This window comes from Embiotoca jacksoni, unplaced genomic scaffold, assembly GCF_022577435.1.
Source record: "Embiotoca jacksoni isolate LCO1_2020_lvr unplaced genomic scaffold, fEmbJac1.0.p SCAF_20, whole genome shotgun sequence".
Lineage (NCBI taxonomy): Eukaryota > Metazoa > Chordata > Actinopteri > Embiotocidae > Embiotoca > Embiotoca jacksoni.
Window position 1 is genome coordinate 7,850,620 of NW_027185341.1, and position 15,998 is coordinate 7,866,617.

The following is a 15,998-nucleotide window of genomic DNA, read 5'->3' on the forward strand; positions in this document are numbered from 1 at the left end:
ACACTGAAACCACGCATGCGCGAAAAGTTTCGGGTGAAACTCAAAAGTCAATAATTTGACATGATGTTTTTTTTTAATTTTTTTTTTTATAAAGGGCCATCAACGGATAAATCAATAATAATTACTTTCAAGTTGTTTTCAATGTAAACGTTTGTTGAACGTTGAAAAAAAACCCTTAACGTTTATTGTTTGGTGCTGCATTCAAGTACTGTCCGAATTCCAAAATACTACTAAGAGTTCAACTAGCAAACTGCGATATTCATGGGCAAACACAGTCGACCCTCGTCACTGAGCCACGGTTTCATGAATTCCCACACAGTATCAATACAAAAGATATACTCATTTAAAAAACAACAACAACAACAAAAAAAAAACGTTGCTGTATGTACTAGGTATATAATACCTCGGTCAGTTTCACATGTATTTGCCGACGCGTTCATTCGTGAGTGCGTTTCTTCCCGAGGTAAGTGAACACAACACCTTCCGGCGTGCTCACGCGCAGGCGTAAAAAGTTCGGTGTCGCGAGCTCAACGCTACTAGTCACCTTTTCACCAACCGAGAGGGAAGTCACGTTTTGGTTGGATATAAAGAAGGAAAAACATCCGGAGACGGCGTCAAAGAAGTGAAGTGCCGCTTCTTGTTGAGGGCTGTAGGGAAGGGGGTGGGTGGGTGGGTGGGTGGGGGAAGGAGGAGGAAACTGTGACAACCTAAAACATATACGCGGAGAGGCACGGAAATCATGTCGAGCGCGCGGAAGTTTGTGTTTACTGATGTTGTGGTAAGCTAGCTGGTTGGCCCTGTTAGCCTGCTAGCGAGAAAGGTGCGCGCTGCTCGGACTGCTGGTCGACATCACTTACAGCTAAACGCACTCAACAGGCGAGTTGGTTATCAGACACGTGCTGGTTCTTTCCTATCACTTTAAGAAAGAAAGAAAGAAAAAAAAAAAAAGACGTGTTTGGCAGATGTCGCTGGGTTGGCAGCCAAACTCCTAATAACGCTCGTGAGGGCCACGAGCTTCGGGTTTCGTGGCAGTATTTCTTGATAAAGAGAGAAAACCACGATTTCAGAGTTATTGATTATCAAAAGTGCTTTTAAACACCTCCGGTCGTTGCCCTCGTTGTGGTTACGGATGACATATCAAGCTCACGGCGCTCTACCAGCGACCCGTCCTCCTCCTCCTCCTCCTCTTCATCTTCATCATCGGACCTAGTTCATCGTCCTCGTCCGCAATGGGCCCCCTGTTCGGCTAGTGAGACCCGTGGAGACCCATCTGCAGCCCGCTCGCCACCATGGGGGGATGTGTGGGGAGATACTGGGAAGGCTGGGACGACACACAGAGCCGAGGCTCCTCCAGGAACGGTGGACGAGGAGGTAAGGTTTGGTTTGGGTGCTTCTTTAAATCACAACAATGTCAAAGCTGTTCTTTTTTTTTTTTTTTTTTTTTTTGCAACGACGGGTGTCTTTATCTTTTCATCGCGAAATAATCCTGTTTTTGAGGTCTTTGACTGGTTCAGTGTGTTACCCCCTCCAGGTCCCAGGTCGCCTGAGACTCTCTGTACCCAGGTGTATTTCACTCCTGCGTCAGACTGTAACTCAAAGAGCATCTCGAGTCACTACTTCTGATCAGGTTTCACATGCTTGCTTTACATTTGTTTTCTGTTGGGAAACTTGATTGCTGAGCTGTAGAGAGAGCTGTATGGCACGGTGGTCTTTCTCTGTGGTCGGGGAGACGTTTCGATTCCTTCAGAGAATATTTTCGCACTTAAAAACGATCATCGACCTTCTACAGAAGTGTGTACAAAGGTTTAACTCGGATCAGATAGTGATTATATTATGCAGGCACGAACGCTGAAGTAAGAGATTGCACAACTGCAAATAAAGGGGAAGAAATCCGGTACTGGTTTGCATTTTTGGCATTTTGAATAGGAAGCAGGTTTCTGTCAGACGGATGCAGACATGTGGTTCGTTGTGTGTATTTAAAGTTCACCTGCTGTTTGAACAGGTTTTTCCCGACTGCAGATGTAACCACTTTCCTTTGGTCCCAGTTTGGAGTAAGTTCCTTTCCCGTAGCTGCCTTGTGGCAATGCACCTTTTAAGAAGGCTGACAACTTTCTCACCCAACAATACAAGTCTCACTCCTAATCCACCACAATCGTAAGCTTGAAGGATGAATCGCTGTCTTGTAAGTGTTGACGTTGTCCCGCGAGCCCCATATTTCAGTGGAGGGCGCTGTGATTACTGTAACTGCCAACAAATTAGCGGAGGCTACACTGATCCTGGAAGTTTCTGATCTGTTGGATTTTCACATCAGGCGCTGGAGTTCATGTCCGTTAGTTCTGCACCTTCCCGGAAGATAGCATTCCTCCGAAGATAAACACCAGTGAACGGACACGTTCGGTTCTTTTACTTGTCTTTGATAGATGGAATCTGGACCGCTGCTTCAGCACTTAGCACGCGTAAACGTGATATTTACAACCAGACTAAACTGAACGCGCGCACACACACACACACACACACACACACACACACACACACACACACACACACACACACACACACACACACACACACACAGGCGCCGTGCAGCTGAATTGGCAGACGGTGTGAAGTTCTGCAAAGTTTTGACCCCAGACAACAAAGACAATAATATTTAGCACTTCATATGATAAATGCTTGAAAATACACTTTGTATTGTATGATTAGAGACTTCACAGACTTCCTTCATAGACTTATCTATGAATGTTATGACAAACTTAAGAAGGACGGGAAAAGACCTTCAGCCTCCTGCAAACGTTTGTCCATCCAGTGAGCTGCATTGATTAGTTGATCAACAGAAAATTAACCACGAATTATTCTGATTATCGATTAATCATGTTGAGTCATTTTTCAAGTAAACGAATAATATCAAATGTTCTGATTGCAGCTTCTTCGTCCTCTATGGCAATAAACTGCAGGTCTTTTGGTTGTGGACTGTTGGTCGAGACACAAGAAGACATTTTTAGACTAGATTTTGGGAAACACTTGTCGAATTTCTTTTTTACCATTTTCTGACATTTTAGACACCAAACAGCTGATGGATTAATCAAGATAATTAAAATAATTGTTATCTGCAGCTCTAAAATCCAGCAATTGGCCAAATCTTTTAAATGGTTGTAGTGGATAGTCGTTGTACTTAAAACAAAAACAAAAAAAAGTTGCTGAATTTAATATAAAGAAACTGATTTCATATCAGAGTTACTTCTCTTTCTCAGATTTCTTTTTTGCTGGAGATTCTTAGCAGCAAGTATAAATGCAGTGTAATTACAGTTCAGTTAAATCTTCATGTTATTGTGACTGTTGAGAAATCTCTGTCTGTTATTCATTTGGATGCGAGTTGTGTCCCTTTTGTTTGTCACTGATGGAACATTTTTCAGTCAGTCTTTTTGCCAGCAGGAATTATCTCCAGTTTCCATCAGAAGTTCGGGAGGTTTCAAAGCTTGATTCCAGCTTCATTAGAAACGTCGACTTTCCTGACCCCTGGCAACATGACCGCATCACTAACAAACACCTCCATATAGATTTTTAGCGACCAACATGACCTTGAAGGTAATGTGTGTGTCTTTGTCGTCTGCCAAAGTGTTTATTTAAAGTCAAAGCCTTCACAGCCAAGATTCCTCGGGTTTTTGGCGGCGGCTCGCGGTGATTTCCCAACCTGATTGGTATCAACAGACTCTCTCTGCAGCTTCAGTCAAAAAGAACAAGTCACATCATGTCCTGCTGCGTCATTGACTGGCTTCTCTTTCGCAACTGGATCTACTCTGCTTAACACACCCTCAGGCAGACAGACAGCTATGTGAGAGGACGAGGTCAAATACGCAAGACATCTCTTTTAATTTGAACTATTTGGGTTAATTGATTGCTACTTTTGCCCTGCAGGGAAGACTTTGTGACTTCCTTTGGAGGAGGCGGCTCGGTGATTTGTGTGTTGCACCACAGACTGAAGGACAGAAAAGGCTCATTTGCATCCTCAAGTCTGAAATACACTCCTGCAAAGACTCATGCTCATTTAGGACAAATACCTTGTGTCACGATAGATGGACTGTAATGTGGAAGTGGCTCTTGTTGGCATTGATTAAAAGTTACAGGGGGGAAAAAAAGCATTACATTTACAAGCTAAAATGTCCCGCTGTTTGTTGAAAGTCAGCTGCATCGATGGGACTAAAACGTACACATATTGGCTGGTGTATCTCGTATATTGATTTTAGCCTCACAAATCCAGTATCAGTCAGGCTATACTTTGTGCTCTGAAGCACTTTATTGCTCTGATGAGGTAACATCAGTACCTACAGTGAGTGTTGTAGTCGTACTCAACAAAAAGGGCAGAAAATCTATTTAATGATAGACTAAAAGCCCAGTCTGTCAGGACTCTACAGTGCCAGTGGGGTTTTTTTTTCCGCGTTTGCGCCTAAAATTAGACGATGTGCGAGCCAGAGAAGAGAAGAGCACGACATTGATTAACTTCTGTTCAACCAACCACATTTTTATAACCATCTCTTAACATCAACATCATAGATTTAGCTCCAAAGACCAACACCACATAAGGTGAATGGATATTATTCAACTATGATTTAGGCTTGTACTCTAATAGTGGCATAAAATTAACAAGAAAAGGACGGATTTTTAATTGCAATTATTTGTCTGACAATAAATCGTGGCAGCCTGAGTCCTAGTTTCAAATTAAAAGCACTCATTTCAAATTAAAAGCCCTTCAGCCTTTCACGCACGGTCCAGCCATGTAATAGGTTTTGACCTACTGTTGTAATTTGAAATGTTTTTTTTTTTTAAAACAGTTTCAATGTTTAAAAAAAATTGTTTGTTTCAGTGATCTAAAAAAAAAGAAGAAAAAAGCTGCGGCAACGTTTCAAACACTGTTTTCAATGTGTCCAACTGTCAACGAGTCACTTTGAATGTTTCATTGTTTTAAAAAACTTCACTAATTTTAGACGTATAACTAGTACTGCAGTCTTCCACTTCTATAGTCCTCCACTTGCTTCCACATCATAATTTCATACAAGCTGAGGGGCACAAACACGCACACTGTATAAATATATGTAATAAACTGTCACTCAAGCCCGTGTTACTTCAACATTTTCCACTTTGCTACTAAAAAGGTTCGTTTCCAGCTCCGTTTGAGATCTTCTGCAGTCTCGGGAATCAACAAAGAAATTCAAGTTGAAAGGAAAGATAAGACTTCTGCCGAGGCGTCGGGTCGGCGGGGAACAAGCGAAACTGGTCTTCATTTTGGAGGCGAGTCTTTTGTCTCGGCGGGATCGGTTTCATTCGCTCCCGGTCTGCTGCGGATGTTTTCAAAGTAACATCATGGATGCCACAGAGGCCGACTTTTATCTCCAGCTGCAGACAACAGAAAGCGCTGCTGTGGCGATAAGATGAGCAGCTACAGGGAAGAGACGGCGTGCGGGAGGCTACGTGTGTCGCAGTCGTACGTCCACGCGGTCTGCGTCGGGTCAACCGGGTCACTATCCATCCATTCATCCGTCCGTCCATCCATTCATCCGTCCATCCATCCGTCCGTCCATCCATCCATCCATCCATCCATCCATTCATCCGTCCGTCCGTCCGTCCATCCATCCATCTGTCCATCCATTCATCCGTCCGTCCATCCATCCGTCCGTCCATCCATCCATCCGTCCATCCATCCGTCCGTCCGTCCATCCATCCATCCATTCATCCATCCATCCATCCGTCCATCCGTCCATCCATTCATCCGTCCGTCCGTCCATCCATCCATCCATTCATCCATCCATCCATCCGTCCATCCGTCCATCCATTCATCCGTCCGTCCGTCCATCCATTCGTCCGTCCGTCCATCCATCCGTCCATCCATCCGTCCATCCATCCGTCCGTCCATTCATCCGTCCATCCATCCGTCCATCCATCCATCCATTCATCCGTCCATCCATCCATCCGTCCATCCATCCATCCATTCATCCGTCCGTCCATCCATCCATCCATCCATCCATCCATTCATCCGTCCGTCCATCCATCCGGCGCTCCGCTACATGTTTTCGCTGTTTTTAAAAGGGAAACACAGACGAACGCCCCACTTTTCTGATTTGCCTCACATCAGGGGAATGTGAGTCTCTTAAATGTCTTTACAAGGCCAGAGCAGCATTTTATTAAACTTTTTTTATTTTATTTCCAGGAATCACATCATCCTTTTACTGCCACCTATAGCTGTTTGTTTTTGTTTACCGGACATATAGCAACGTATATGGTCCTCCAGCCTTGTTCATGCCGCTTCACATTAACGCTCGTAAACACGAGCCAGTTGATCGTAGCCTCGTCACGTGTTCACCTGCTTTTAGGAGGCCAGCAGGGTGAAAAACACCCCGATGTTGCTTCATGTGTCTGCGATGCATTATGTCTCCTTTTTAGTACGACGAGGTCGTTCCTTTGAATCGCTTTCTTTTGGTGCTGCCTGCTTCTCGCACACACACAAAACCACACTTATTCCCATGAATTGTACGTCTAGCCCTCTAACCACAGTGCATTTCATTACGACCTAAACTTATTTAGTCTTTTCTCTGGTGCACAGTGAAGCTCAGTGGGTCTTTAGAGGGAGTCCAGATTGAAGGAGGGCACGCTAGACATGCAATGACAGTACAGACACAACGCTTACGTGACTATTTCCTGACCAGACTCTGGGATGCCTGTTGTTTAACAGCCAGAAACGGGTTTATGGGCCAGACACTTTTCAGAGAGGAAGGATCTGCAGTAAACGGAAGATATCGAGGTACTGAGGTAATGGAGGTGGTTGCTAGGCAGCTATTTGAACAAAATCTAAGCATTTTCCTGTAATGAATGTATAATGTAATGTCTTTGGTGCTGTAAAAACAAAACAAAAAAAAAACCTGTAGTGTATTGATGATGTGTTTATCCTAAAACTGTGGTTCTGCTCCACCTGGTGGAACCCGGCTGCACCGCTGACTGCCCTCAAACTGTCCTAAAGCTTTATCACCATAAAAGCATATAAACAGTTATTACACGGCCACGTTACAATGATGTTAATCACTTTAGAAGTAGAGTTTGCCCGCGCCGAGCCACATAGGCTGACGTCACATCTGACATTACGTTGGCTCGACGCGGTCGGATCACGACCCCTCAGTCGTTGATCGTTTCAGCAGGTGGACCGGGAGCGATTTAGAAACGGCTGCAAGGTCCCAAAAAAACTGTTGAGAGGAAAGTGACAACGCTGACGGTTCAGACGAAGCTTTAAATGCTGCAGAAGAGTCAGAGCTGCTTTTTTAACAAGAGATGTAAATGTGTTCTCTCACTTTGAAACAGCAGCCTTTTGTTGTTGTTTAGGCATTTCTGAGGCGACTGCATCGTTAAATCAGGGAATTTCTAACGGTGACTTTAGTTTGGTACATAGTCTGAAAAAATGTGGGAACATTTGTTGTAAGAATTGGTTGATTTTAGTAAGGAACCTAAATTCCTTTGACACCGTGTTTTATTGCTCAGATTTGTGTTATTTTTACTGTAATTCTTTTATTTGTCACTGCTTTACTTCATTGTGTCACAGCATTTTACAGCTTGTCTGGTTCCATGGCTTCTTTTTGTATGACGCACTTTGTAACATAAGTTCAGAAAAGATAAATGAATTATAAATGAATACGATTGATATTGTAGCTTGCACCGCAATTAAATGTCAACAAATAAATTCAGGCCACAAAGGCATAAACATGTTCTTGTTTCATAAGAGGTTTGGTTTGTTGTGAGTTTTGACTGTTAAATATCACCACCTCGTGTGTGTAAATACATTTGAATAAGCGTCTTTGGTTGCACTACGTGGTCCTACTGGTCTCTCACACAGACACCACATGTCTATTAGCTGAGTGGTGGTGAGGAAGTGGTGGTGAGGAAGTGGTGCTTCACTTCCAAATAATCCTACACCAGACAAATTACTCCTCCCGAGCCGCCCGCACTTTATATAATTAGTTGGAAAGAAAGGAGACCTGTTGGACAAGTGCTGTCTCCTTTTATACTCCTCTTCATTTTCCATCAGTCCACTGCGTCTCAGCCTCGCAGCCATTTATAAACAGAAACTGATGCAGGGTTTGTCCTGGATTTTAAAGGGCCCCGAAAGTGCTTTTTGAAGACATAAACTAGAACGGCTGACATTCGGCACCCGTTTCAATCATAGATTTCTCTTCTGTCACCGCAGCAATGACACAAACTGTGACAGTAAATTACATTACATTACATTTAGCTGACGCTTTTATCCAAAGCGACTTACAATAAGTGCATTTCAACCATGAGGGTACAAAACCCAGAACAACAAGAATCAAGAAAATACAATTTTCTTCAAGATAGCCAAACTACAAAGTGCTATCAGTAAGTGTCATTTTAAGCGCTACTAAAGTTCTACTATTCAAGGTAAAGTCGGAAGAGGTGTGTTTTTAGTTTGCGGCAGAAGATGTGCAGACTTTCTGCTGTCCTGATGTCGATGGGGAGCTCATTCACCATTTAGGAGCCGGTAGAGTGTTTCGATCAGCGAGGAGCAACAAGCCGATTGGCAGATGGTGACGGCAGAGTCTTCGCACCCTCCTCTTCTCCCTCCACTTAAAGAAGTGCTCCGCGTTTAATATTGAATGGTGAGAAACGCAGCTACGGTTACACAGACAGATATAGGCTGCACATGCTTCATGCATATTGCAAACTCTGAAAGACCTCCTAATTTTAGATGGAGACGACATGTTGGAGCGGGATGTTTGCGATCTCTGGTGACAGCCGGCGTTTCTGTCTGCCGGCGGTTTATTGCTGTTAAAATCTGCTTCTTCTCTGCAGTCGTTCACGTTCACACATTTTAACACGCAGACGATAGAAAAACTGTGTCCGTGTGACCGCGACAGAGCAGTGCAGCTTTCCAGTGACGTCCGTTCGAAATCTTTTGCCGAGAGACATTAAATGTAAATACATGTTTAGTCTGCGATGAACCTGCCGCGGGCAGCTTCAGATACTTTACGGAAACGTACAGGGCGCATGTTAATGAGGTGTTTCCAGGATGCTGTGTGACACGATGCCCGTCTGTGTGTTTAAAGTAACTTCTGATCATCCGTCTCTTTAAGTTTATCAACATTAAACTGATGCGTTAATAACAACAATCGGTGTAAATAAACCCGAAGTATATGTTGAACGCGCTTAAACAACTCCACCCGTACCGACCGCAGGACGCAACGAGCCGCTGAAAAAAGACCGGCCCAAGTGGAAGAGCGACTACCCGATGACGGAGGGCCAGCTGCGGAGCAAGCGGGACGAATTCTGGGACACGGCGCCGGCCTTCGAGGGCCGGAAGGAGATCTGGGACGCCCTGAAAGCCGCCGCTGTGGCCCTGGAGTGTAACGACCACGAGCTAGCCCAGGCGATAGTGGACGGAGCCAGTATCACACTGCCACACGGTGAGGAGCGACCGCGCAACGCGACGCACAAAGACTTCTTCCTTCTTTCTGAATCGTCAGAGGAAAAAGACGGAAGTCGCAGAATACACACAAAATGAGCCGTTTCCCCAGTCGTACATTTGATTGACGGCCTCTCCCGTTTTCTTTCCTCAGGTACTCTCACAGAGTGTTACGATGAACTCGGGAACCGCTACCAGCTGCCCGTCTACTGCCTGGTGCCGCCCGTCAACCTCATCTCAGAGCGCAGCGACGACGACCCCAGCGACAGCCCTGAACCTGCGGTGGCCCCCAAGAAGGAATTCCAGCTCAAGGTACGGTGATGAGAACGGATGCGGAAGGATGTGTTGCTTCGCCCGCTATGTGAGGAGTTAAGTGGTTCATCGCCGTAGTAACCCACAGATGGGGACGAGTCATGGTTTTCGTCATAATTGTGACGGCCCACTCGATCGTATCGAAGCACTTTGGTTGGCGTCAAAGTCTAGAAGTTTGATACTCGGTCCCGCACAAGTGTGGTTCGAGCTAATGTCTGGAAGAAGCTGCCAACCGCGTTAAGTGTCACTTTGTTCCACCTCTCCATGCAGAGTTTGTTTTTTTTAAATTGCGTCACAACCCGCCTCAAGGTCGGACAAAAGAGGGGAGACCACACGTGAGTTGTAGAAAGAAATGCGTTTATTTTTACATAACTAAAAGGGAAATAAATGGAGCAAAACCAAACAAAATGGAAGCCAAAGGAAAGAGACACTGGCTGACTGCCACCTCCTCATGTAGTGGATCCAGACCAGGGGAGCTCAGTTCCCACGACGGTCCGACTGCGCCCACCGGAGCCCGGCAGGGTTTGGTTCTGCCCAGATGGGTTCTCACCATCTTTTTCCCACCTTCTGTTCCTGTGCAGGTACGTCTGTCCACAGGAAAAGACCTGCGTCTCAGCGCCAGCATGGCCGACACCATCGGGCAGCTGAAGAAGCAGCTGCAGGCCCAAGAGGACATCGACGCCGCCCACCAGCGCTGGTTCTTCTCCGGGAAGCTGCTCACGGACAAGACGCGGCTGCAAGACACCAAGATCCAGAAGGACTTTGTGATCCAGGTCATCGTCAACCCGCAGGCCCTCCGAGCGCCCAAGCCGTCCCCGACCACCGCCGCCTCCGAGCCCGCGTCCGAATGACTGAGGACGAAGAGGGACGATGGAGGGACACTGAAGGACCACAGGTGCCTCCTAATGCTGGATAACTTATTCTTTTTGACAACAGCTACCGTTACTGAAAGAAAAATGAACTGAGGAGGCACAAAACTACTTTGGAGTAAAACAAAAGCGTGAGGGAGAGACTCTGAAGTGCTGCTTTCTTTCATGTCGAGTGTGTGGTTGTGTTTTTATTTAATTTTTTTCCAGTGAGGTCTGCTGAGTTGTTCCAGTCACCGCACCGACTCCACGACATCCTCTTTCCAAAACCGTCTTGTTTGGAGTGCAGCCTTGTTCAGCCACATACAAAACGTGCACGTCACAGCCGCACGCGTGACCTCGGCCTCCGCCCTTTTGTCTGCGCTCGTGCTAACTGAAGTGCCAACGCAGGAAATGCAGAGTGTGTTTGTGTTGGTTCTTAAAGCACATTTCTACCAAGACACTCGTAGACTGACCTGCAGCCTCGTTCTCCACAGAAACAGGGAAAGAAGGCAGAGAGCGCGATGTTGAACATTTTCTTCCTATCTCTCTCTCTCTCTCTCTCTCTCTCTCTCCCCCTCTCCCCCCCCGCGCCACCCTTCTTTCTTTTATCGAGGAAATAATGTAAACTGAGCTTTTTTGCACATTCAAAGATTATTACTATTCTTTTGTGGTAGTTTGTGTGCCTTCTACGAAACAACAACAACAAAGTAAGGCTTAACGTCCTGAAAGACGTGAGTTTTTCCCCGCTAGCCTAAGCCTTGTGTATTTTTTTTTTTTTTTTAGATTCAGGAACTCTTAGATCACTATAAGCTATAACTGCTGCCTTTTTTTTTTTTTTTTTTTTCAAGATTTCATAAATATTGCAGACAAAACTTAATGATGGGTGTTTATGTGCATTCGGCCCATTTCAGTTCGACGTAGCTCTCGGGAGGCGGACGGGCGCACAGGTCGTAGCTTTAGTCAGTCGTGCCATTTGTGGAGGGAAAGTCCCACGCAACGGCTGCGTTACCGACCGCGACCACCAGGAGGCGAGAAACAAACCTCCGAAATGATCAGTTCAGTTGCTCCTTGTTGTTTTCGTCACCACCTGATGAATGTAAATCCGGGATTCATTCGCCTTCTATTCTTGATGTGGTTCCGGGAACTTTATCACGTTGGTTCATTTTTTTCTTCACCAGCGGTACAGATGGCTTTGATGTGGAGCGGTGAGTCAAAACAAGGAGCTGAAAGGTCGCAAAAAGCTGGGGATTTTCAGTTGCAGTTCTAGCGACCCCTGCAGGGCGTATTTACATCCAGCGCTTCACACGTGACAATCCGTTTACCCGCCATGTCAAACCTTAACACACGATCCTGTTGCATTATGGGAATTGTAGGAGTTTTTTTTTTTTTGGTTTTTTTTTGGAGCTTGAATCAAAACTAGGGATGAAAGTTGACATATTACGGCCTCTGCTGCTTTAATTTAACCATTCTTTTTTTTAAATCTCTCCTCAAAATCCTCCAACTTTATGAAAGTGAACTACTAAAGCGGTGGAGTGACCCTTTGATCACGGATTTGTTTGAAAAGATTGTCACCATGTTGAAAAAAAAGTCGTCACACACCTTGATAAAACGAACCAAATTCATCATTTTAGCCGATTAGTCTTTCATGTGGTCGCTTTCTTGTTAGATGGTTAAAGAATACGAGATAAAAAAAAAGATCAAGATTTATCTCCCAGTGGCAGAAAACGCAGCGAACGAGTCATTTGACTTTTTCCTCAGTTTCACGCTGAGCTTTGAAGTTCTGCTTTTTACGTACGGTACGGAGATACCGAACATCTGGTCGGCTTCGCACTCGAATCACTGAAGAACAAAGATTCGAAGTGGAAAAGCAACAGCTTTGTCGCCGACCTAAGTGGCTGCCAGACGGCACAAGCAAAACAAGACCGACTTCACGCCGAAGTTCCCCTCGGGCCCGACGATCTTAACGACTGGAAACGCATTGGAACACCGATCCTACCACTCTTTTACACGGTTTACATATTTCCACCACCGCGTCAAGTGTCATGACGGTTCATACTGACCTGGATTTTAAAACCAAGTGGAGACGCGTGACATTTGACCTCTGCAAGACGTGTTTGTTAAATACGGCCGAGTTTACAGACGCAATTTAAAGTTTTCAGACTTGTTTGTTTCTTTTTCCGGGCACCTAAAATCTACAATCTATTTCTCAATATTTGAAAAAACAAAACAACAACAAACCTAACAAAATATCACAGGATACACGTGTGCATCGCAGACACTTCCAGGTCATGTTAGCGTCAGTTGTTTTGTTAAAAATCGGACGTGACCTATTCAGGGCTGAGCGGTCAGACATTCTTTTTTGATAAAATACTTTTTTGTTGTTGTTGTTGTTGTGTTCATCCCGCCACACAAGTCTCCAGCTCGTTGTTTTCATTCGCCGCTCCGACCATGCACTTCTCCACCCGTATCATCACAGAGGGAATAAAACCGACCTGAGCCACAGCTCAACCACATCAGGAAGCTCTTGCTGGTTTTTAAAAAAAAAAAAAAAAGTGTTTGTTTGTTTGTTTGTTTTTCTTCTAACCCGTTTCATCCCTGAGCCTCGTCGCACTTCCTTTTCCCCTCCACCTCCTGGTTCTTAAAGGGATATTTCCTAATCATCGTATGCAAACTTGAACGAGCATTTCTCTCCGCGTGTGCAATACAATGGACCTCATGTCAGTTCTGTTTCTGATTGCAGGTTTCATTAGAAACCAGCCATTAGTGATGGTTGAAGCGTTGTCGGCTACAAGCCTGTGTCAGATAATCAGCTGCCTCTGTCGGTGGTTCCAACCGTTTTAATGTTTGTCACTTTGAAATGTATTCCCAGCTGTCGCCTTGACCACTGGGCCCCACCGGGCTCTCATCTTTTACACAGTAAATATTCAAAAGTATGCCTACACAGTTTTATTTCGCAAGTGTCCATTCAGCATTCTGCTCGGCGGGCCGTGACGGTCGGAGACTCTCCGAGCCTCGAGGTGGACAGACGCTCTGCTTTTCTTTTCTTTTTTTTTAACAGTTTTAAGATTGAGCAGTGGCCATCGTGCCGTGTTAAACTTAAAAGGGACCACATGTTACGACAGTGTAAAAGGGCTTTCGGAGCTTTAAGGTGTCCCTCAGGGAACCACGATAGGAACCATCTCGTTTGGTGCCGCAGCAGCTACCAGAACCAGTCTGCGTCCTTCAAGCAGTTCAATGCGGTGTCGCAGAACGGCAGGTTCGAATTGAACCCCGTCTGCGCGGATCCTCCGTCTGCGCGGCCTTTTATCCTCCCCTCCCAGTGCACCCTTCAAATTCACTGGTCGGACGTTAATTAAAAAGGGAAATAAATGCTGGTGTCTCCATCCTTCACGGAGCACCGCGACACAATTTAATGTTTGGTCAACTTTAGAAAAAAAAAAAAAAAGCCTTGATGTTCCAGTGCTGGCGGATTCCCAGACACGGAGGTCAGACAGAGTTAAAAAAAAAAAAAAACATCTGTTGTTTCCTGTGGTGTTTGTTTTTTCTCATTCGTCAGCCTTCGGGGCAAAACCACATCACAACACCAGAAACATTTGGGTTTTTTAGCGATTTAATTATTTTTTTTTTAAAAAGCTGTGAATTTCACTCCTCTGTGTCCTGAACCACTTCACCTGCGGTCAGATCTTTTTTTTTTTTTTTTTTTTTTTAGTTCCTACAAACAAGGCCATCGCAAAATGCTGTCTTTTTAAAGTACACAAAACTGCATCAAAATCCATTTCATGGCTTCACATGTCGACTTCAAATGTGACACTTTGCCTACAAATATATTTCCAGCGTTTGCCGAGCATCTGATCTTTTTTTTTTTTTTTTTTTTTTTTGCAAACGGGCCGCTTTCTTCCAGAGCTTTCAACCACATTCTGTTTGTGGGCGTTTCTCATCGGTTTTCCACAGGAAGCGTTTTGCAGGTGTCTCTGTTCACCGAGCACCTTGAATGTGTTGAACTTCGGTCGAGAGCGGTGCAAAACGGACGACCGTCACCACACCAGCCGAAACGTTTGTTGTCTTGCGCCGGCTGGAAGGTAGCTTACATTTCTACACGTCTTGACTTGTCGTGCAAGACTCGCATGGAAGGCCTGTATGACGTCGGGCACATGTATGTACACGGGTCCACGGATGGATCTGAACTGCATATGAAGGTGTTTATTCAGCTGGTTATAAAAGCCATAGTAGGTTGTACTTTTTTTTTTTTTTTTTTTTTTGACATGCGTATATTTCTATCCTCGTCTTTTAAAAACTCAAAACTCCCTGAAGACGGCGGTTAGAGAAAACGCTCTCGTGGTTTTGAAACAAGAACAGCCATATCTGAAGGACTCGAAGATCTCATGACATGTCTTTCATATCGTCTCCGTCATCTTAGTATGTGTAAAAAAGTATATATATCTGTAGTAAAAGAGAAATTAAGTCACAATGGGGACATGTCTTGATGATGAGTGACACCTGCAAATTATTTTACACTTCATTTGTATGCTGATTTCATTTTAAAATTATGTTTTTAAACTGTTGAATAAATCAAACTATTGTTTAAAAAAAAAAAAAAAAATGATAGCTTGTGTTTGAGTTCTTTTCTTCCAGGAACATTTTGTTTCATTACATGTTGAAGCATTTATCACCACCACAAGATGGCGCTGTGCTCTAATTCAAACGCTTAAAATGAACCGGGGCTTCCTGGGCAGAGCAGCAGATGAAGCACACATAACTTTGTTTGTTTTTGAGTCAGACATTAATCAGATGATTTACAGCAGCGTTGTCCAAAGTTAAAAAAAATGATGGAGCCTAAGAAGTTTTTCATCTTCACGTTTGCTAAAGACCTTCAAAAGGAAATTATGGGATGTGCGCTGATGGATTTACACCTGCACTACCACAACTGACTTTTGACCCCTTTCAAAGTAAAAGTTTTGTAATCAAAGGGTGGCATTTTGGACAAAGAGCAGCCACCTGTCAATCAAACAGCATGCACGGGAAGTAACAGGTCACCGATGACGATGCCGTTTGACTTTCTGTAGATGGCGCTCTTCTCTTTTTGCCACTGAACTGCGGTGAGCAGCAGTGGTTCTGATAATGAACCTGTTTCCCCTTCTGTTTATTACAAACACATCAGAACTGGAAAACGAATCACTTGCTGTCTGCGAGGCAGAAAAGAGCAGAAAAATGCAACAGCTCCGCTCTGATTTTGTCACCGTAAACAGCCAATGAGAGCATTTTCTTACTTCTATGTAAAAGCACGTGGGGAGGCAACTTTTCAGTCTCTGCAAATACAGTCAGCAGAGGTTCTCTGGAGGGTTGTGGTGCAGCGGGCCTGGAAAAAAAAAAAAAAAAAAAAA

The 15,998-nt window shown here is 44.6% G+C and overlaps 1 protein-coding gene across 1 annotated transcript; it reads left to right on the forward strand.

Annotated features, from left to right (window-relative positions):
- The first annotated feature begins 687 nt into the window (after positions 1-687).
- ubtd1b (ubiquitin domain containing 1b) lies at positions 688-15,203 on the forward strand. The gene is made up of 4 exons (XM_069156112.1): positions 688-1,371; positions 9,231-9,458; positions 9,612-9,769; positions 10,351-15,203. The coding sequence occupies exons 1-4, from the start codon at positions 1,290-1,292 to the stop codon at positions 10,618-10,620; spliced, it is 738 nt and encodes a 245-aa protein (XP_069012213.1). The 5' UTR covers positions 688-1,289; the 3' UTR covers positions 10,621-15,203.
- The last annotated feature ends 795 nt before the right edge of the window (positions 15,204-15,998 follow it).

Coding starts and splice junctions, on each gene's coding strand:
- ubtd1b (XM_069156112.1), top strand. CDS start 1,290: ATGGGGGGATGTGTGGGGAGATACTGGGAAGGCTGGGACGACACACAG. Junction 9,459..9,611: donor CAGTATCACACTGCCACACG/GTGAGGAGCGAC, acceptor TTCTTTCCTCAG/GTACTCTCACAGAGTGTTAC. Junction 9,770..10,350: donor AGAAGGAATTCCAGCTCAAG/GTACGGTGATGA, acceptor GTTCCTGTGCAG/GTACGTCTGTCCACAGGAAA.